A 22,433-nucleotide genomic window follows, 5' to 3' on the forward strand; every position below is an offset into this window, starting at 1 on the left:
CCATGGCAGTATGAGTGCAGAATTGGTGGGTTGGCTGCAGCCAACCCGCCATTTTCATATTGTGGCAGTATGTACTGCCAGCCTGTTGGCGGTACTACCGCCACATTATCACTCATCGCTGGGGTCATAATGACCCCCATAGTGTCTTTCAGAAGAGATTTAGCCTATCGAAAGAGATGGTTTATAATCTAGAGGATGTGGTCTACTGTAGGTTATGTAGTCTGTTACAGCAGGTTTTCTGTGATTGAAGAGGATTATTGTAGTTGAGGTGACGAGATCTTGCATAAGGTAAACTGCCATGGCCTAGTGAAGGAGATTTGATCTGTGAGATGTGCAATCAAGTTTTGGAGGTGTAGTCTAATAGCAGAGAATGTGGTGTAGTCCAGAAATTGGGATGTAGTTGAGAGGGTGTTTAAGACTGATGGATACATTGTAAGAGGTGGGGACTTGGCTTTGTGGATAAACTTTTATGAGTGGAAATAGCAGTGGCTTAATTTAAATGCTAGTGATGCACCACTCTGCCAATAATGTGGTGAAGTTGCCACCTCTGGTACACTATCAGAGGAAGGTCCATCCCATTTAAGATTTTTCCACCATTACAGCTAGGATATTTATCCGAAGGTGGCTTCCACTGGAATGGTGGGATCTGCCTAATTTGAATGTCTGTCTGTCGGTTGTAGTAGAATAGTTGTCACCAACATTGGATAAATTGTGATTTATTTTTGTAAAAGGTCACCAAATTTGGAAAATTACGCTAAATGTTGTGGGATATGCTCATTGGTATCTAGCGTGAAAATTGACCATGGAGGCCAACCATGCTTTCGAACGTTACACTAAATAGAGGCCGGAGACTCACTCCATCAGGAAATGCTTCTTGGTTGCAGTTTTATAGTTCCCACGTATTACCACAAGAAGTTTCTTGCTGGTGAAAATCATTCAAAGTTTTCTTATAGCGAAATCTCATAGCATTCACATAATGCACAATTGATGAATTACAAAATCTAGAAAAAGAATGTCCCTGCCCAGTGGGTAGTTGAAGTGTGTGAAGTAGCTCATGTGTTGCTCCTATAAGCAATTTACAAAAAGACAATACGGAAGTCCTCATCTTTGGCTCCACCCCCTCCGCATGGGATGTCTCCTGGTGGCCTGCCACACTCGGAACCACTCCAACTCCCACCGACCACACACACGCAACCTAGGATTCATCTTGGACCCCTCACTATCCATGACCCAGCAAGTCAACGCCATCTCCTCCTCCTGCTTCAACACCCTCTGCATGTTCTGAAAGATCTACAAATGGATACCCACCGAAACCAGAAGAACAGTCACCCAAGCCCTCGTAAGCTGCACTACTGCAATGCCCTCTACGCAGCAACCATGGCCGAACTTCAGAAGAGGCTGTATAGCATCCAGAACACCTCCACACGCCTCATCCAGGAAATCCACCACCACTACCACATCATAGACTACCTGAAAAACCTGCGCTGGCTCCCAGTCAACAAGAGAATCACCTTCAAATTCCTCACCCACGCTCACAAAGCACTACACAACACCACACCAGAATACCTCATCAGACGACTCTTTTTCCACACTCCGATCCGACCTCGCAACCATCCCAGATGTATGCAGAATTGCAACCGGCAGTAGATCATTCTTGCAACTCCCTCCCAAAACGTGGAACACTCTTCCCACCCACCTGCGGAAGACCAAAGACCTTCCTACCTTCAGGAAACTTCTCAAGACTTGGCTGTTCGAGCAGTAGCAGCAACCCCCCGTCTCTTCTCCCCCTCCTCTCCTCAGCACCTTGAGACCCTCACGGGTGAGTAGTGCGCTTTACAAATTCCTGATTGATTGATTGATATAAATGTGCAATTGCCACCGGATAAGATGATGAGGGAATCATACTAGCACATCAGGGAGATTTTCTTGACACACAACCATGATTTAAATGGGGGATTGGAACAAGAAAGGCACAGCCAGAAGGGGTTGTAAATCTGAAACCCTATTTTGCACAACTTCTTCACCTCCATGTGCAAACAGCTCTCCACTGTCAACATAGGCTTACCAATGGTATAGCCATTGTCATGTCGATTTTCCCCATGTTCTAAACGGGGAAGACAATAGTAAAAGAAGAGACTGCAGCAGCTTTTTGTGTAAACTTTTTTACCACTGACCTCTTCATCAATTCCTTCATCTTACGACGAAGTAGTGGTTTAGGGTAGAAGGTGTGATGTAGTGAAGGAGGCTTGTAGAATATCAGAGATATGCCTTCTAAACAGTGGTCAGTTGCCCAGGAGCCAGACTCAGAAGTTCTCTTTACAGTCATTTGAAGGATTGGACCTGCAGTTCAATCTACTATCGCTATTCACCTGATAGGGTAATTGCACTCATAGAACCGAACAGCCTGCCCAAAATGCGCATGGCACCAGGGCATATTGGTACTGCTGATCTTTTCTACCTGTAAGTGCGAAGATGTGTATTCTGTACTTTAACAAACTCCTGTCGAAATATGTAAGTGCACTTTAGTGATGGAGAATTGGTGTGAGGGAGATTTGTTGTTTCTAAGAGAGAAGGAGAGGTCTGCCTTACTGAGTGCAGTCAGATGGAGAAAAATAGACTAGAGCAGCCCTAGGAAATATGTTTTTTTCTAGTTAAGCATGTGCCGTAAGGAGGAGGTATGGTGTAGTGAAAAGATGTGTGTTCTGTTGAATAGTCTTCAAGCTTTATTGTTTCTAAACCTGAATTATGTACTTGCCAAAACGGTGAAAGCTTCACGTTAGTAAGTAGCGTTTAGTTTTTTAAACACATAAATGCAAAGAAACACGTGGAATCGCCAGCATACATTTAGAAAATGTAGGTGTGCCCCTATATCTGGGATGACTGCACTCAGACTTGAACTTTATCAGTACCAGCGACGGTCATACTTAACTCACGCATATTAGCAAGACGTTTGTCCTCGTGATTTTAAAACTTTCATCAATACGATTACAAAGGAAAATTATTTCAAGTGTCTTTTAACTGTGTACCTTTAAAGAAGATGGGGGGAGAGTAGAGACTGACTTTTATATCTTGTCCCTTATCTAGCCCAGAATTGTTGCTTTTTTGGACTCACCTGCTCCATTGATCACAGCAAACAGCGCCAGGGCACAAAAGGCAAACATTGTGTCAGCGAGTGGCATCCAGCTGAATCGGAACTATCTGCAAAAGAAGACATCTTAAAAGGTCAGCTTTGCTGCAGCTTTCCCGCTTGATATCCCTACATCTATGAAGAGTACTACTTAGCATTGCCACAGGTTAACAGATTTATCAGTTATCAATTGATAATAAATATTTTGGTGTTACTGCGCTTCATAAATACCCAAATCATCAACATACAGTACTGGTATTTATTTTAATCTCTTCTTTTCTCACGTCACAAATACAGCCAGCTTTGGCTTCTCTTGCAAGGCCTGGTGTCTCCATACAGTTCATATACTTAGAGTGGGCGTTGTGTCAGCCACATGAATATAATTGCATGCCTTTACTATCTTACTTCCCTGTTCCTGATCTGATGGTTTTCCTCCTTTAGTCTTATGTTCCTCCTTATTCGTGTGTTTCATCTCATTCCGGAAGCATTTTGGTGCTGTGAGGATGTGGTCTAAATGGAACAAACACTTGTATTCTGGTGGTAATCCCCTAGACTCTATACTTTGCATATGTACGAATGTACTTGGGTTAAGCTCGGAAGCCCATGCTCTCTGTCAGGGAAAATAGGGGAGTGGAAATCAATTCACAAAGGGCAGGGTTCCCCTAAGGGGGCCCTTCTCCTTTCTGAATGGTTGTAAATAAGTTTTTTTAAGAGCAGGCAGTAGTCCTATGGACCACTGCCTACTCTTAAAAAATGAACAGAAAACCTGTCATTGTTTTGTTTTTGAAACTCATCCCATTCTCTTTGAAGGAAAATGAACTGTATTTATTAATAAAAACACTGCTTTACAAGCAAACACAGACATAGTGGTCTACTATCCCCAGCAGGCCACCATCCCTGTGTTTTTAGCGTTTCCCAATTGTGATGAGGTAGGTCAATTGCGACCCACTGGGGATTACAAACAGTATAAAGCACAATATTGTACATAGCTGTTTGCAATTTCCTAATAGCAAATCGCAAAAATTCGCTATTAGGTTACCTCAAAACCAAAGCTATATACATCTGCCCCTAAATTTGCTAATTTTGAAAAATAGTCCATAATCCCACATTAAATCGTACAACTTTAAGATTCTGGAATTACAATAATAAAGTCCATTGATATTCTGGACTAAGGCTGTGTGGGCCAGGTAATGAATCTAACACCCTCAGAGTCATTTTAAAGATTTTTGGGGCCTTGGGCAAGACATAATATTGGCACCTCAGTCCGGGTAACACTTAGCATTTTATCACACATTTTCTGCTAATTCAAACACCATAGTGCCAAGCAATATTGAATGAGCATTTGGCAACCTATAGCAGAGCTATTGGCTTTGGCAATGTGTTTTGTCATATTGTACACTAGTGTGGCTGCTGTTCAGCACGGTTATAAGTTAGTGGTGTGGAATGTCAGAGTGGAGTGGGGAAGTAGAGTGTCATAGACTGGATTTGTTGGAATGTCGTGAGTGCAGTAGGAGTAGTAGAGTGTCGTAGAGTTGAGTAGAGGGAAGTGTTGTGAGTGTTATGGGCTGGTTGGAGAATGATAGAATGGGTTTGACTGGATAAAGTTAGTGGATTTTATTGGACTATAGTAGGATGGATTGGATTAGGGAAGAGTGCGGTGGATTCAGTGAAGCAGGGTGGATTGAAATGGGGTGAGGTGGATAGGATTGAGGTGAATTTGAGTGATTAGTTTAGATCGGGTGGGTGATTTGGATTAGAGTGATAGGGCCGTGGTGTGGTGGATTGGATTGGGGCAGGGTGGACTAGATTGGAGTTGGGTTGAGGGGGCGGTTTAATTTTTACTGCAGCAGGTTGGATTGGATAGGGGTGTGGTGGACTGGTTCACTGGATTGGAGTGGTGAGGACAGGAGTGGGGTGGGTTGGACTGGAATGGGTGCATTGAATTGGAGTGGGGTGAAATGATTTGGAGTGGGGAGAATTGGATCAGATTGGAGTGGAGTGGTGTGGATTGGAGTGGGGTGGGCTGATTGCACTGGAGTGGGGTGGGCTGGATGGATTGGAGTGGGGTAGACTGAACTGGGATGGGATGGGGTGGATTGGATTGGGATAGAGTGATTGGATTGGAGTAGGATGTGATGGATTGGAGGGAGTCAGTTGGGAAAAATTGAAGTGGGGTAGATTTGATTGGAGTGGGGTGTATTGAAATGGGGTGGGGTGGATTGGATTAGGGCGTGATGGGATGCAGTAGGATGGTTTGGATTGCAGTGTGGTGGGGTGGAGGGAATTGGGGTGGGGTATGTTGGATTGGATTGGAGTGGATTGGAGTAGGGTAGATTGGAGTGGGGTGGACTGCATTGAGGTGGGGTGGACTGGAGTCCATTGGGGTGGATGGATTGGATTGAATTGGAGTGGGGTGGACTAAACTGGGATGGGGTGTGTGGATTGGGGTGGGGTGGATTGGAGTGTTGTAGATTGGAATGTATTGGAGTGGGGTAGGCTGGAGTGATTGGATTGGAGTGTGGTGGAATGAACTAGAATGGGTGGGGGAACTAGGATAGAGTGGGGTGAAATAGATTGGAGTTGGATGCAAGGGATTGAAATAGGGTGGGGTAGGGTGGGCTGGAGTATGTGGATTGTATTGGACTGGAGTGGGGTGGGGTGGATTGGATGGGGTGGATTGGACTGAGGTGGATTGCATTGAGGTGAGGTAGGTTGGATTGGCGTGGTATGGGGTGAATTGGATTGAGTGGGATGGATTGAAGTGGGGTGGATTGGATTGGAGTGGGGTCGGCTTGAGTGGGGTAGACTTGAGTGGGGTAGACTTGAGTTGGGTGGATCAGATTGGGAAGGATTGGATTGGGGTGAGTGGGGTGGGCTAGATTGCAGTAGAGTGGATTGGAGTGAGGTGGAGTGAGTGGGTTGTATCAGTGTGGGGTGGATTGAATTAAGTGTGGTGACCATGGATTGGCGTGGATGGGTTAGGGCTAGGTGGGTTGGGTTAAGGTGAGGTGTATTGGATTGGAAAGGGGTGGATTGGAAAGGGGTGGTTTCAATTGGATTGGGGTGTGGTGGGGTGGATTGGAGTGGAGTAGATTGTGGTGTAGTGGACTGGATTGGGGTGGATTCCATTGGAGCAGGATGGATTGGATTCGCTTGGAGTGGGGTGGATTAGATTGGAGTGGGGTAGATTGGATTGGATTGCATTGGTGTGGGGTGGATTGGATTGGTGTGAGGTGGATTGGTTGGATAGGGGTTGACTGGATTAACGTGGGGTAGACTAAGGTGTTTTGGAGTGGGGTGGATCGGACAGGAATAGGGTGGCTTAATGTGGACTGGATTTTACTGGAGTGGGGTAGATCAAAGTGGATTCTATTGGAGTGGGATGGACTGGGTGGTGTGGGTGGATTGGAGTGAGGTGGACTGGACCAGAGTGGAGTGGATTGGATTGGAGTCAGTTGGACTGGTGTGGAGTGGGGTGGGTTGGATTGGAGTAGGGTAGATTGGACTGGAGTGGGGTGGGATGGGATGGATTGGAGTGGGATGGGCTGGAGTGTGGTGGGTGGATTAAAGTGGGTTGGATTGGAGTTGGGTGGATCAGACTGGAGTGGGGTGGATTGGGCTGGATTGGATTGGGGTGGGATTGATTGGATTGGGAGAGGTATATTGGATTGGAGTGGAGTGGATTGGATTGGAGTGAGTTGGACTGGTGTGGAGTGGGGTGGGTTGGATTGGAGTAGGGTGGATTGGACTGGAGTGGGGTGGGATGGGATGGATTGGAGTGGGATGGACTGGAGTGGGGTGGGTGGATTAAAGTGGGTTGGATTGGAGTTGGGTGGATCAGACTGGAGTGGGGTGGATTGGGCTGGATTGGATTGGGGTGGGATTGATTGGATTGGGCGAGGTATATTGGATTGGAGTGGGGTGGATTGGACTGGATTGGGGTGGATTGGATTGGAGTGGGGTGGACTGGATTGGTGTGTTGGACTGGACTGTAGTGGGGTGGTTAGTGGTGGATTAGAGTTGGGTGAATTGGGATGGAGTGGAGTGAATTGGATTGAGGTGAAGTGGATGGGATTGTAGTGAGACAGATTGTTTTGGATTGGGGAGGGTTGTTTGGGATTGGAGTGGGCCAGGGTGAAGTGGGATCGGTTGGAGTGTGGCAGGTTCCGTTGGGCAGGTTGTTTTTGATTAAAGTTGGGCAGATTGAAATGGATTGCAGTGGGGCAGGTTGTTTTGGATTGATGTGGGGCAGATTGGAGTAGGGCAGATTGTTTTAAATTGGAATGTCACAGATTGGAGTGGGGCGGATTGGACTGGGTCAGATTGTTTTGGATTGGACTGGGACAGACTGCAGTTGGGCAGATTGTTTTGGATTGGAGTGGGCAGATTGTTTTGGATTGGAGTGGGGCAGAGTGGAGTGGGGCAGACTGTATTATGGTGGACTGCAGTGGGATGGATTGGAGTGGGGTGGATTGAATTGGAGTGTAGTGAATTGAATTGGAGTGGGATGGATTGGATTGAAGTGGGGTGGATTGGGTTGATGTGGGGTGGATTGGATGGCAGTACAGTTTATTGGAGTGGGGTGAATTGTAATGGAGTGGGACAGATTTTTTGGGATTGCAGTGGGGCAGACTGGAGCTGGGCAGATTGCTTTGGATTGGAGTGGGGCAGACTGAAGTTGGGCATATTGTATTAGGATGGACTGGAGTGGGGTAGAATGGATTGGAGTGGGGTGGATTGGATTGGAGTGGGATAGATTGCATTGGGGTGAGGGGACTGGAGTGGGGCAGAATGTTTTGGATTTGAGTGGGATGTTTGGGATTGGAGTGGTGCAGGTGGGAGTGTGGCAGGTTCAAGTCGTGCAGGTTGTTTTGTAATAAAGTGGGGCAGATTGGAGTGGGGCAGATTGAAATGGATGGGAGTGGGGCAGACTAGAGTGAGGCAGATTGTTTTGGATTGGAGTGGGGCAGACTGGAGTGGGGCAGATTATTTTAGGGTGGACTAGAATAGGGTGGGTTGGATTGGACTGGGGTGGATTGGATTGGAGAGGGGTGGATTGGGTTGGTGTAGGGCAGATTGGATGGAAGTAGGGTGGATTGGAGTGGGGTGAATTGGAATGGAACAAACAGAATATTTTGAATTGGAGTGGTGCGGATTGTTTTGGAATGGAATGGTGCAGATTAGAGTGGAGAGGATTGGAGTATGACAGACTGTTTTGGAATTGGGTGGGGCAGACTGGAGTGGGGCAGAATGTTTTGGATTGGAGTGGGTCAGACTGGAGTGAGGCAGATTGTATCAGGGTGGACTGGAGTGAGATGGATTGGAGTGTGGTGGATTGGATTGCAGTGGAATAGACTCGACTGGAGTGGGGTGGATTCAGTTGGAGTGGGATGGATTGAATTGGAGTGGGATTGGTTGGAATGGAGTGGGGTGACATGGATTTAGTTGGTGTGGGTGGATTGGATGAGAATACAGTGGATTGGAGAGTGGTGAATTAAATTGGAGTGGGGTAGATTGGATTGGGGTGAAGTGAATTGGATTGAAATGGGGCAGATTGTTTTGGATTGGAGTGGGGCTACTTGGAGTGGGACAGACTCTTTTGGATTGGAGTGGGGCAGACTGGAGTGGAACAGGTTGGAGTGGGGTGAAGTGAATTGAAATAGATTCAGGTGGATTTGGGAAGAGTGGATTGGGGTGTTGTGGATTAGAGTGGGGTTGATTTTAATGAGGTGGATTGTATTGAGGTGAGGTGGATTGGATTGGTGTGGGTGAATTGGATTGGAGTGGGGTGGACTTGATTGAGTGGGTCAGATTGGGGTGGATCAGATTGAGGCGGGGTAGATTGGAGTGGAGTAGTTTGGAGTGAGGTGAGTTTGAGTGAGTGGTGTGGATCAGATTGAGTAGAGTGGATTATGGTGGAGTAGATTGGAATGAGTGTGGGGGTTTGGATTGGTGTGGGTTGGATTGGGGTGGGATGGATTGATTGGGGTGGAGTGGATTGGAGTGGAGTGGATTGTGGTGGATTGGACTGGAGTGGGGTGGATTGGATTGAATCGGTTGGATTGGATTGGAATGAGGTGGATTGGGATTGGAACAGATTATTTTGGATTGGAGCAGGGCAGATTGTTGTAGTGTGGGCTGGAGTGGGCTAGATTGGATTGGAGTGAGATGGATTGGATTGGAGTGGGGTTGATTGGGTTGGTGTATGGTATTTTGGATGGAAGTAGACTGGATTGGAGTGAGGTGAAAAGTAAGGGAGTGGGGCAGATTAGTTTGGATTGGGTGGGGCAGGTTGAAGTGGGGCAGATAGTTTTGGACTGAAATAGTGCAGATTGGTTTAGGGTGGATTGGAGTGGGGCATATTGTTTTGAATTGGAGTGGGTCAGACTGGAGTAGGGCAGATAGTTTTGGATTGGAGTGGGGAGACTGGAGTGGGGTGGATGGGATTGGATTGGGATGGATTGCAGTGCGATGGACTGGATTGGAGTGGGGTGGATTCATTTGGTGGGTGGATTGGATGGGAATGGAGTGGAGTGGATTGGAGGTGGGTGGATTGGATTGGAGTGGGGTGGGTTGGGTTGGTGTGGGGTGAATTGGATGGGAGTAGAGTGGATTGGAGTGGGGTGAATTAGAATGGAGTGGGGTGGATTGGATTGAGGTGAAGTGGATTGGATTGGAGTGGGGCAGATTGTTTTGGATTGGAGTGGGACAGACTCATCTGGATTGGAGTGAAGCAAACTGGAATAGGACAGATTGGAGTGGGTTGGAGTGGACTGAAGTGAATTCAGGTGGATTTGGGGTGTGGCGGACTGGAGGAGATGGGGTGAGTTGGATTGGGGCGGGGTGGATTAGGATGGGCTGGATTTGGACAGGGGTAGATTGTATTGAGGTGAGTTGGATTGATGTGGGTGAATGTGATTCCTGTGGGTGGACTGAAGTAGGTTGCATTGCAGTGAGTGTTCTTGAGTGGGGTGGACTTGAGTGGGGTGGACTTGATTGGGGTGGGTCAGATTGGGGTGGATTGGATTGAGGTGGGTTGGATTGAGTGGGGTGGATCAGATTGAGTGGGGTGAATTGATTTTGTGTGTTGGTTTGGATGGGGTGGATTTGGATTTGGGTGGGGTGGATTGATTGAGATGGAGTGGATTGGAGTAGAATGGATTGTGGTAGATTGGATTGGAGTGGGTAGATTGGATTGGAGTCGACTGAATTGGATTGAAGTGGGGTGGATTGGATTGGTGTGGGGTGGACTGGATTAGACTGGTGTGGGGTTGGGTGGATTGATTTGAGAGAGGTGGACTGAATTGAAATGGGGTAGATTAAGGTGGTTTGTAGTGGGGTGGATTGGACTGGAGTAGGGTAGATTAATGTGGACTGTAATGGACTGGAGTGGAGTGGATTAAAGTGATTGTATTGCAGTGCACTGGACTGAGGTGGTTTGGGTGGATTAGATTGGAGTGAGGTGGAGTGGGTAGCGGTGGACTTGATTGGAATGGGTTGGATTGGATTGGAGTAGGGTGGGTTGGATTGGAGTAGGGTGGTTGGATGTGGGATCTGATCAACTTGAAACAGGTGGGTTGGGCTGGAGTGGGGGGATTGGACTGGTCTGGAATGGGGTGAATTGGACTGGAGTGGATTGGGGGGATTGGGCTGGAGTGGATTGTGATGTAGTGGATTAGATTGGAGTGTGGTAGATTGGAATGGGCTGGATTGGGGTGGATTGGAGTGGAGTGGTTGATTATAAGGAGGTGGATTAAAGTAGGGTATTTTGGGATGGAGTGAGGTGGATTGGATTAGAGTGAGGTGAGGTGGATTGGCTTGGAGTGGAGCAGATTGTCTTGGAATGGAACTGTTTATTTGGGACTGTAGTAGGACAAGTTGTAGTGGAGCAGGTTGTCGTATAGCAGGTTGCAGACGTCAGGCCAGAGTGGGGCAGATTTTTTTGGATTAAAATGGGGCCGGTTGGAGTGAGGCAGATTCAAAAGGATTGGTGTTCGGCAGATTGGTTTGTATTGGATAGGGACAAATTGGAGTAGAGCAGATTGTTTTGGATTGGAATGGTGCAGATTAGAGTGGGGCAGGTTAGAGCGGGAGATGTTTTTGGATTGGAGTGGGGCAGGTTGTATTAGGGTGGACTGGAGTATGGTGTGTTTGATTGGAGTGGGATGGATTGGATTGGAGTGGGGTGGATTAGGTTGGTGTGAGGTAGATTTGGTGGGAGTGGGGTAGATTGGAGTGAGGTGAATTGGAATGGAGTAGGGTGGATTGGATTGGGGTGAGGTGGATTGGATTAGAGTTGGGCATATTTTTGGGATTGGAGTGGGGCGGTTTGGAGTGGGACAGATTGTTTTGGATTGGAGTGTTGCAGATTGGAGTGGGGAAGATTGTTTTGGATTTGAGTAGGGCAGATTGTATTAGGGTGGACTGGGTTGTAGTGGGTGGGGTGGATTGGATTGCAGTGGGGTGGGTGGATTGGAATAGAGTGGTATGGACTGAACTGGGATGAGGTGGGGTGGATTGGATTGGGATAGAGTGGGTAGATTGGAGCACAGTGTGGTGCATTGGAGTAAATTGGGTCGATAGGAGTGGGGTGGGAAGGGTTGAAGTGGGGTAGATATGATTGGAGTGAAATGTATTGAAATGGGGTGGGTTGGATTGGATTAGGGTTTGATGGGATGCAGTTGGATGGATTGGAATAGAGTGGGGTGGAGTGGATTGAAGTGGGATATGTTGGATTGGATTGGGATGGATTGGCATAGAATGGATGGGAGTGGGTTGGATTGCATTGAGGTGGGGTGGACTGGAGTGCAGTGAGGTGGATGGATTGGATTGAAATGGAGTGGAGTGGGGTGGATTAAACTGGGATGTAGTGGTGGGATTGGATTATGGTGGAGTGGATTGGAGTGGGGTAGGCTGGATTGATTGTATTGGAATGCAGTGGAATGAACTGGGATAGGGTGAGGTGAATTGGATTGGGATAGAGTGGAATGAATTGGAGTAGAGTGAGGTGGAATGGATTGGAGTGTAGTGGCTGATGTGGTGTGCAGGGATTGAAATAGGGTGGGGTGGATGTGGGGTGGGCTGGATTGGATTGAGTGTAGTGACCTTGGATTGAGGTGGATTGTTTAGGCCTGGGTGGATTGGATTAAGGTGAGGTGGATTGCATAGGGTGGGATGGATTGGATGGGGAGTTGGACTGGAAAAGGGTGGCTTCAATTGGATTGGGGTGGATTGGAATGAGTAGGGTGGACTGAACTGGGATGGGGTGGGGTGGATTGGATTGGATTGGGATAGAGTGGGTAGATTGGAGTGCAGTGTGGTGGATTTGAGTGAGGTGGGTGCTTAGGAGTTAGGTGAGGAGGATTGAAGTGGGGTAGAGTCGATTGGAGTGGGGTGTATTGAAATGCCATGGGGTGGATTGGATTAGGGTGTGATGGGATGCAGTTGGATGGATTGAATTGGAGTGGGGTGGAGTGGAGTGAAGTGAATGGGGTGGGATATGTTGGATTGGATTGTGGTGGACTGGAGCAGAGTGGATTGGAGTGGGTTGGATTGCATTGAGCTGGGGTGGACTGGAGTGCATTGGGGTGGATGGATTGGATTGGTGCGGTGTGGACTAAACTGGGATGGGGTGGTCAGATTGGATTGGGGTGAAGTGGATTGGAGTGGGGTGGATTGGAGTTGGGTTGATTGGAATGTATTGATTGGATTGGAGTGCAGTGGAATGAACTGAGATGGGGTGGGGTGAATTGGATTGGGATAGAGTGGGGTGGAATGGATTGGATTGGAATGGATTGGAGTGAAGTGGAGTAGGGTGCAGGGGATTAAAATTGGGTGGATGGATTTGGGGTGTGGTGGGCTGCAGGGTGTGGATTGCATTGGACTGGAGTGGGGTGGGGTGGATTGGATTGGGGTGATTAGACTGAGGTGGATTGCATTGAGGTGAGGTAGATTGGAATTGCATGGGGTGAGGTGAATTGGATTGGAGCTGGATGATTAAAGTGGGGGTAGGCTTGAGTGGAGTAGACTTGAGTGGGGTGGACTTGAGTGGTATGACTCAGATTGGGAAGGATCAGATTGGGGTGGGGTGGGGTGGATTGGAAAGGGGTGTCTTCAAATTGTTGGGGTGGGGTGGATTGAATTGGGGTGGATTGGAGTGCAGTCGATTATGGTGTATTGGACTGGATTGGGGTGGATTTGAATGGAGCGCATTGGATTGGAGTGGGGTGGAATGGATTGGAGTGGGAGGGAGTGGAGTAGGGTGGGGTAGATTAAAGTGGGTTGGATTGGAGTTGGGTGGATCAGACTGGAGTGGGGTGGATTGGGCTGGAGTACATTGGGTGTGTTGGAGCTGATTGGATTGGGGTGAAGTGTATCAGATTGGAGTTCAGTAGATTGGACTGGGCTGGATTGGGGTGGATTGGATTGTAGTGGGGGTGATTGGATTGGTTTCGTGGAATGGATTGTAGTGGGGTGGTTTGTGGTGGAATGGAGTTGGGTGAATTGGGATGGAGTGGGGTGAATTGGATTGGGGTGAAGTGGATTGGATTGGAGTGGGGCAGATTGTTTTGGATTGGGAAGGGTTGTTTGGGATTGGAGTGGGGCAGGTTGGAGTGTGGCCGGTTTTTGGGGCAGGTTGTTTTGGATTAAAGTGGGGCAGATTGGAGTGGGGCAGATCAAAATGGATTGGAGTGGGGCAGGTTGTTTTGGATTGATGTGGGGCAGATTGGAGTGGGGCAGATTATTTTGGATTCGAGTGGGGCAATTGTTTTGCATTGGAATGGCGCAGATTGGAGTGGGGAGAATTGGAGTGGGACAGATTGTTTAGATTGGAGTGGGGCAGACTGGAGTGAGGCAGATTGTTTTGGACTGTAGTGGGCCAGACTTGAGTAGGGCAGATTGTACTAAGGTGGACTACAGTGTGATGGATTAGATTAGAGTGGAATAGATTGGATTGTAGTGAGGTGAATTGAAGTGGATTGGAGTAGGGTGTATTGGAGTGGGGTGGATTGGAAGAGAGTGGGGCAAAGTATTTTGGATTGGTGTGCGGCATATTGGAGTGAGGAAGATTTGTTTTGGACTGGAATGACGGAGATTGGAGTGTGGCAGATTGGAGTGAGACAGATTGTTTTGAATTGGAGTGGAGCACACTGGAGTGGGGCATATGTTTTAGATTGGAGTGGGGCAGACTGAAGAGGGACAGATTGTATGAGGGTGGACTGGAGTGGGATAGATTGGAGTGGGGTGGATAGGATTAGATTGGGATGGATTGGATTGGGGTGAGGTGGACTGGAGATGGCTGTTGGTCCACGAGAAGCCTCTACCATGTAGGCAGAAAAGCTGTCAAATCTCAGCAGACAGCTGCAATGAAGCAACAGCATGCAGTGGCAACTTCTGGCTGGAACTCACCTCAAGCATAAAGGGGCGGAGAAGATGTTTCTCAGTAATACTTCTGGTATTCTAAGAAAAGTGCCCTAACATAAGAACACATATGTTTAAGTGAAGTGGCAGAGATTGTGGTGCTCCACTTTGTACTGAGAACAATATCGAGTACGGTCTTGAGCAAAGCACAGAACGAAAATGTCAAGATGAAAAGAATGAAAACAGTTTTTGGGCTAAAGGTGTATGAGGTAAAGGAAAATAAAACATCACCAAAGAATGAAGCTTCTGCTCAGAAAATAAACTGAATTAAAATAATTATTACTAGGCTAAAGGGCACAAGCTGCAGGACTATGGCTAAAATAATGTGCCCATAAAAAGCTGCTAAAATAACCTCACAACAACTGCAGCCTCCAGTTTTTTTCCACTTTGGGGGAAACCCCAAAATCCCCACTTTAAAAAAATATATGCTTTAATTAATTACCAATATCATCCTTCATCCCTACCCACCCCTAAAACCTAAAATACCCCTACCGCCCTATACTCTACCAACCATGTAACCTTAAATGTTCCCTTACCACCCTATTCCCCTATGCACCCCTAACCTGTAACAATTCCTTTACCACCCCATGCCCTTACTCACCCCTTAACCCTACAAAATGCCTTTACCACCCTAAGCCTCTACCTACCCCTAAACTCTAAAAATATGCTTACCAACCCTATTCCCCTACCCACCCATAAACTGTAAAAAATTTCCTTACCAACCTATCCCCCACCCATCCCTAAATGCATACACACACTCACATCCTTACCTTCACTAGTCTTACCATCCATGATAAAGGTACCAACAGTTGCATGTGTGGTAAAGGCACTGCAGGGTAAAAACATCATTGTAAAAGATGTTTCCCTTGGAAAACTAGGTTGGTGTGGTTTTGAAACGCTGTGTTTATTGGCTAATTTGTCACCAAACAATTTACTTTCAGAGAAAGGCATATGGAGTAACCCTGCTTTTTCAGTCCTTTCTGCCTTCCAATCTCTCACAATGATTTGGCATCATAGAGAACTCAGAAGATATTAAAATATCACAAGAGACATCAAAAAGAAAAATTGGCCTCCATCTTCATTTTGGAAAATAACTCAAAGCAATCCATACTTTCCTGAATGGCTGACGTTAAAGCTCAGATATCCTTTACTAGTGATTAAGAAGCATATACCACGTATATTTCTTAAAGCTATAGCCAACCGTAAATAGCCATTTTTCAGGTATGCTTTCATATTCAAGTCCCCAACTGGAACTTCTTCAGCTATTAATATGAACACATTACAAATTCCATGGAGTGTTATCTCTTTATAGAGCAAGGAGCTGCCCAAAGACGTTCCATATTAATTTCCACTAATAAAAACCTCATTGTCCCCTCATTTACATCTGGAACAGAAGGGAAGAAACCAAGTTTCACGCACAAAAAGTGCATCCATCGCATCATACTTGTCTACTTGAAAATGTTTCAGACATGATGTGAAATTAAACATATAGATTGGAAGAGAAATGAAACCATGAATAAACTAAACAGTAGATGAAGTTTCAGCTACAGTGAAAGACAACTTTTCTAATCATTCCCTGCTAAGCATAGTGTAGTTCACATCTTTTTTCACCATTACCTGTTGCATATGAGACACATTTTAATGCAAAACATTTCAGTTGCATTCAAGCACTCTGTATGACTTTAAAATCTGTAGTATCCAACTCAATTGTAAAATTGATCTTAATTGACTTTGATCATTGTAAGCCCTGCAAGCCTTAGGGTGGTCTTCCCCCCAAATGTTTTGCCTGCTAGCTTCATATTGTTGCTGATTCTCTTTGTTGGCCTTAGGAATCTGAGCACTTTAACACTGCTGACCAATGCTAAAATGCATGTCCTTTGGTGTAGACATAATTGGAACATTTCATTTATTTGTAAGCCCCTTGGAAAGTGGTAAACCATATACCCAGGGCCTGTACATTAAATGCTACTAATTGGCCTGAAGCACTGATTGTATTACCCAATTATGTAGCTCTTTAAATGTGTCTCAAGCATGCCACTGCAGAACCTGTGTGTGCAGTTTCACTACCACTTTGACTTGGCATTTAAAACCACTTCTCAAGCCTTAAACTCCCCCCTTTTTTACATAACAATCACCCCAAAGGTAGGCCCTTGGTAGCTCATAGGACAGGATGTTATTTAACTAAGTAGGACCTGTACTTTTAAGTTTTACATGTCCTAGTACTGAAAAACTACCAAAGTAATTATTTTCACAACTGTTAGGCCTACCACTCTCATCGGTCAACTTTGGGAATTCCTTATTACACCTTTAAGTTATAATTTTTGACTGAAAAGGAGTAGCTATATCTTGTTTAATATAATTGGAATGGTAATAATAAATCCTCTTTACTGATAAAGTTGGATTTAACGTTACTATTTTAGAAATGGGATTTTTTTTAAAGTGGGCATTCCTCTGCCCTTCTGTGTTCCCATGGGGCGCAGGGTCAAGACTGATTTGCCTATGGTTGTGAGCAAACTGGGGTGGCATGATTAGCCAAAAAAGATTAATTAAACCCAGATGGGTGACAGGGGGTGAATGCACGATTGTTTCCACATTTTGCCCATCTTTTGTTCTTTCTGCTTTTATTGCCCAAAGTGGGAAGGGTACGCCCAGACGTGGGACCCATGCTTACTGTGCCACTGGATTCAAACTAGTCCGGCTGAGGAGTGCTGATACCCTGAAACTGGTCCCATGATTCTTGTTTCCGGTCCATGGAGGGCCTGACCTGGCAGTTCAGGCAAGACTGTTCCTATGTGGAGCAGGATCAAGACTGATTTGCATATGGCTGGGTCCAAACTGGGGTGGTGTGGGGAGCAAACAATCATGGATTAAACCCAGATATGTTACTGGGGATAAATGTTTGATTTGTTTTCCATTCCATCCATGATTGGTTCCTTTTGCTTTTATTACCCTAAGTGGGAAAGGTATGCCAGATGTGGGTCCTCTACTCACTGTGCCATTGGAATCAAGCTAGCCTGGCTGATGAGGGTTGATACCCAGAAACCAATCACAGTATGCTTGTGTCCAGTCCAGGGAGGACCAGGCCTGGCATTTCAGGCTCTATGTTCCCCTGGGGAGCAGGGGAAAGACTGATTTGCATATGTCTGGGTCCAAACATGGGTGGTGTGGTGAACAAACAAATTATGAACTAAACCCAGATCTGTGACTGGGGGTAAATGTTTGATTTGTTTTGCAGTCCGTCCGTTGTCTGTTCTTTTCACACTGCAATGAAGGCCATCTTGGTCAGTAAGTTTGGGCTGACCCCTGAAACAGGACTCAGCCACAAGATCTTATCACAGACATGGATGCATTTCTTAGACTGTTCTAGCAAGGCACTGAACAGGTGGGTGAAGGGCAGCACGGTTTATGATTATTCAGGGCTGTACAACTGATTTTGATGGAGCACATGCTTGACATTTGTTTTTCAGAGCTGTGACAAAACCTGTTTGATAGCAAGCTTACTGACCCCAGGAACCTTGTTGAGGAGGTGGACATCGGGTCAGCACTAGCGTATCCAAGAAACCATCGGGGGGAATCCCAAAAGGTTGTCAGGGTTCCCACCAGAAGAAAGACGGGGGCGATAAAAAGACAGAGTTCTCTAAAGGCCTTACAATAACTCACAAGGGAAAGGGTCTGGTTTTATTCCCAATCTGGCCACAAGAAGAAATTCTACCCTGACAAAGGTCAGCAGTCCAAAACACCCAAGTGGAATGAGTGCTTCTAGTTTGGACACTAAAAGGGAGATTCCAAGTGACCAAAAAGAGCACCAACTACCATTGGAGGAAAAGTCCCAGGGGTGTCAATTATAGTGTTGGGGGAGCAGATTGTCCCAGTTATTGCGGGGGCTAGGAAGGGTAGTGAGGTTACCCTAATGTCTTGGGGAGACAGTGAGTATGTTCATAAGATGAATGTGTCCTCTAATACTTCAAAGTATAGGCAATGGATCACAATCAATGGGTAAGGTGCTGAGGCTCTGAGGAGCAAGGGGCCAGCATGACTATTGTAAGGAGTCAGCTGGTGTCTCCAGAGCAGGTGATGCCCAATCAATTCCACCATGCTATGGTGGCTGACAACAGAGAGGGTCACTTATTCCATTTCAGTGTGGGAGGTTCAGGCCTTCTGAAAGTTTCAGTGAGCCCTGCCATGCCTGTGTACTATTTGCTTTGTATTGGCCTTGAGCACAGTACCTGGAAGGAAGTGGGCTTAAGGTTCATGTGGAGATGCTAGGTTTACCTGAGTGGATCTGTGCCACAACAAGGTCCATGGCTGCCCAGGATGGCAGTCAAAAAGGCCTGGAGCCTGAAATAATGGCCCAGCTAGCTGCTAAGAAGGGGTAAGGCAGAGGGCATGGGAAACTAGGCCCTGATTGCCCACCAAAGTGAGGTAGATATGATGTCCCATCTAAAGAGGACATTGCTCCACTTGATGATCTGCAGGAGTTTCCTGGATGGCATGTGGAAAGGAGGACCCACCAAGAAGGAGTTCTGTAGGGCACAAAGGAAATGCCCAACCCTTGAAGGTATGAGGCAACAGGCTGAAGCCCAACCAGCAAATGATGCCTCTGATAGTTATGACATTTACTGGGAGGACAACCTCCATTTCAGTGAGCCTAAGGCTCCTATGAATGGGACAGCAAGGGTCCTTGTGGTTCCCCCAATGATACAAGGCTTTCCTACTGAAACTGGGTCATAAAATTCCCCTGGCAGGACACCTGGGCCAAGACAAGATGTTTGCAAGGCTTGTCACCCACTTTTATTGCCCCAGGCTCAAGAATGCCTCAGATGCATTCTGTAGGACTTGGGTGACCTGCCAGTCTAGTGGGAAGGCAGGGCAGAGTCTTAAAGCACCCCTTCATCCCTTACCTGTCTTGGTGGATCATGCCACTAGGTACCCAGAGGCAATCATTCTGAGGACCACAACTGCACCTGCAGTGGCAAAAATCCCAACTGGGGTTTTCACCTAAGTGTGTTTCCCCAAGGAAGAGGTATCTGACAGGGGCACCAACTTCATGTCTTCTCACCTGCAGACAATATTCAAGGTGTGTGGGGTAAACTACACGTTCCCCACTCCTTACCATCTACAAACAAATGGGTTACTTGGAAAATTCAACAAGACTCTGAAGGGCATGATCAGAGGCCTTGTAGAAAAAGTGGGATATCCTCTTACCACGCCTTCTGTTTGCCTACAAAGAGGTTCTACAGAAGGAAGTGGGCTTCAGCCCTTTCAAGCTTCTGTATGGGAACACCGTCAGAGGACCTCGTGTTTGGTCAAGAAATGGTAGGAGCAAACATTCAGTAAAATTCCCCATGATGTTGTGAGCTACATGCTGGCCTTCAGGAGCCAAATGGCAAAGTTGTAGAAGAAAGTTTCTGACAACTTAGAAGCCGTCGGCTTTGAGGATAATAAAGGATGACCTTGATGAATTCCAAGATTCTGGCCGTAATGAGCTTTAGGCCTTGATATTAAGGATTATCTTGATGAATTTTGAACGTGTGGCTTGGATGAAAATTGAGGATTATGTTCATGAACTTTGAGATTATGACAAATATACAAAGTTGATACTGGACAATATTTATTTTTCGTTATTTTTGTATATTCTTTCTGATTACTCTTTATTCTGTGTAAATATATTTTTTGACCATTAACTTTTCTATGTATTGGAAACTCACTGTATGAAAAACTGTTGTTTATTTAAATTGTATTGTATTCAGATTAGGAGCCATATTATATCTATTATTATGAGCATGGCATATAAAGATTATTGTCTGTAGTTGTTTGCTTATATTGCTATCATTAATTTGTTTGTCCGCTGTTTCTAATTTGCATTTCCTTTTTTGTCTCTGTCTTATATGTCTGTCTCTCTGTGTTGCAGTTGAATTTGTTATTGTTCTCTATCGGTATTCAGATGATTGAGTTTCAGGTTTTGGTATGTGGGGGGAATTGTTTCTTTATATATGTGTAGTTGTTATTTTTGATAGATTTCTTAGTGTATATTAATAAAATTATTTTTCTGTTTAGGATATGTATTGATATTGGATTACTTCATATGTGAGATTTGGATGTGAGAGTGTTGTGCGTTTTACTCTTCTTGTAGTGCCCTTGATCACTCTCCATATTAGACTAGGGACCCTTGTTTAAATGTCCTTTACTGATGAAACAATATTATTCAATGAATAAACACTAGTTCATAATGTAGTCATGCCATTATCGACAACAGCCAAAGCCTTTTCCAAATGTCCCTTATCAATTTGTCACAAACTTTCAGCAGCTTCCTGTTGAGAAATTTTCCTAATTTTGCTGTAAGTCACATATATCAAACATTTAGAACGAGGAGACCGGGGACCCATCAAAAAATCTTGGAAATCCATATATTCTGAAAGGAGAGATAAGTGTTCTTTAACTGCAGAAAAGGTGAAATGTTCTAACCCTTCCTGGCATACGTTTCCTAGGCCATAGGTAGTGACTACACCTGAGTGTTGTGACTGAATATACCAGGAATCTGGCCTGCTTGCTTTGAAACCCTTAGAAGAGTTTAAAAGAAATTGCAGCCATTAGTGTTGTCACGGTTCTTTGATTTGCTTTCTTCAGGAGCAGAAGAAAGATCCTCAGTCCTTATCAAGGCTACTCGCAATGATCAATGCTCTCCATTTCGAGCACCCTAGAAGGGGAAAGAGGAATGGGACAAAGAGAGACTGCCTCAGAGGTCTGCTTCTTTAATTCAATCAGTCAAACTCTTCCTTCTATTTTCAAGGAAGCAACACCTGTAAGATTACAATCACAATTACTAGGGACACTTTTCTATATATAATATTAGAGCATTTGACTAGTAATTAATCATTTTTACTTCAGAACCCTTTACCTGAATCTTGTGAGGAATTTGCTTTTCTCATATATAAAGTAGTTGTTAATTTTATATACACTTATACCAAAGGTGTTCTTGGAATTGAAGTTAAGTAAATTAGATTTTTTCTTCATTAATAATTCTGTCTCTTTTCAAGTATGTCTCATCAATTGGTTTTGCTTCACTCTTTTCTGATCGAAGTTACGCTGTATTATTATATATATATATATATGCATATATATATATATATATATATATACATTTATATATATATATATGTATATATATATATATATATATATATATATATATATAACTGTTGAGTATGTCCTTATGGCTTGTGAGAATGCAATTAATTTCATTGTCTTTTCTCAGAAATCCTTTTTAGTTACGATATCCTCTAGTCTCTCACACTAGAGTTGTATTAAACACCTTCCAATGAACTCCAGAATTCTGTTGACTTCAACTTCCACAGTAATATAGTTTATAGATTATAAGAATGTTCCTTACAGTTTTCACATTACTGAAATCTTGCCAGAACTCTTTATCGAGTTAAATAAATTATAGTCTTTGAGCAATCATAATATTTATTTTTTGTGGTAAACTTGGATGTTCTTATTTTCTCCATGTTACGGGACCCTTGCTGAATCTCTCTCTTTATCGTGGCAAATGAACTGTGAACCTTTTACCTGACTACTGAATTATTTTTGGCTTACTTGATAAATTCTTCTCTTTCTTGGATATGGAACCGCACTGGAAACTCTACCTCAAGAAACGGGCTCTCCTCAGACACCTTCAAATCCCTGTCAAAACACAGTTGAAGTGTGCGGTACCTGAGCCATGTGAGCGCATTATTAACTCGGTCTCAAAGAATGAAAACACTAGACCTGCAAACTAGTGGTTGGATTACCTGGTGGCCATCTTGGATTTCTCTCACAGTTCTTTCTTTGTAATGTCTGCAAATCAACTTGAAGAATAATCTGCCAACAAGGACATCGTGTTTTC

General features: G+C 45.2%; 1 protein-coding gene across 5 annotated transcripts in view; it reads right to left on the reverse strand.

Annotated features, from left to right (window-relative positions):
* Positions 1 to 22,433, reverse strand: part of LOC138299897 (polymeric immunoglobulin receptor-like) — a 232,668-nt gene that overhangs the window by 114,434 nt on the left and 95,801 nt on the right. For all 5 annotated transcript variants that reach the window (XM_069238599.1, XM_069238598.1, XM_069238600.1 and 2 more), the window contains one exon: positions 3,113 to 3,198. In XM_069238599.1, coding sequence (XP_069094700.1) covers positions 3,113 to 3,179 — 67 coding nt within the window. In that variant the 5' untranslated portion in view covers positions 3,180 to 3,198. The remainder of the gene's footprint in view (positions 1 to 3,112; positions 3,199 to 22,433) is intronic.

This window comes from Pleurodeles waltl, chromosome 6 (genome assembly GCF_031143425.1).
Source record: "Pleurodeles waltl isolate 20211129_DDA chromosome 6, aPleWal1.hap1.20221129, whole genome shotgun sequence".
NCBI classification, from domain to species: Eukaryota; Metazoa; Chordata; class Amphibia; order Caudata; family Salamandridae; genus Pleurodeles; species Pleurodeles waltl.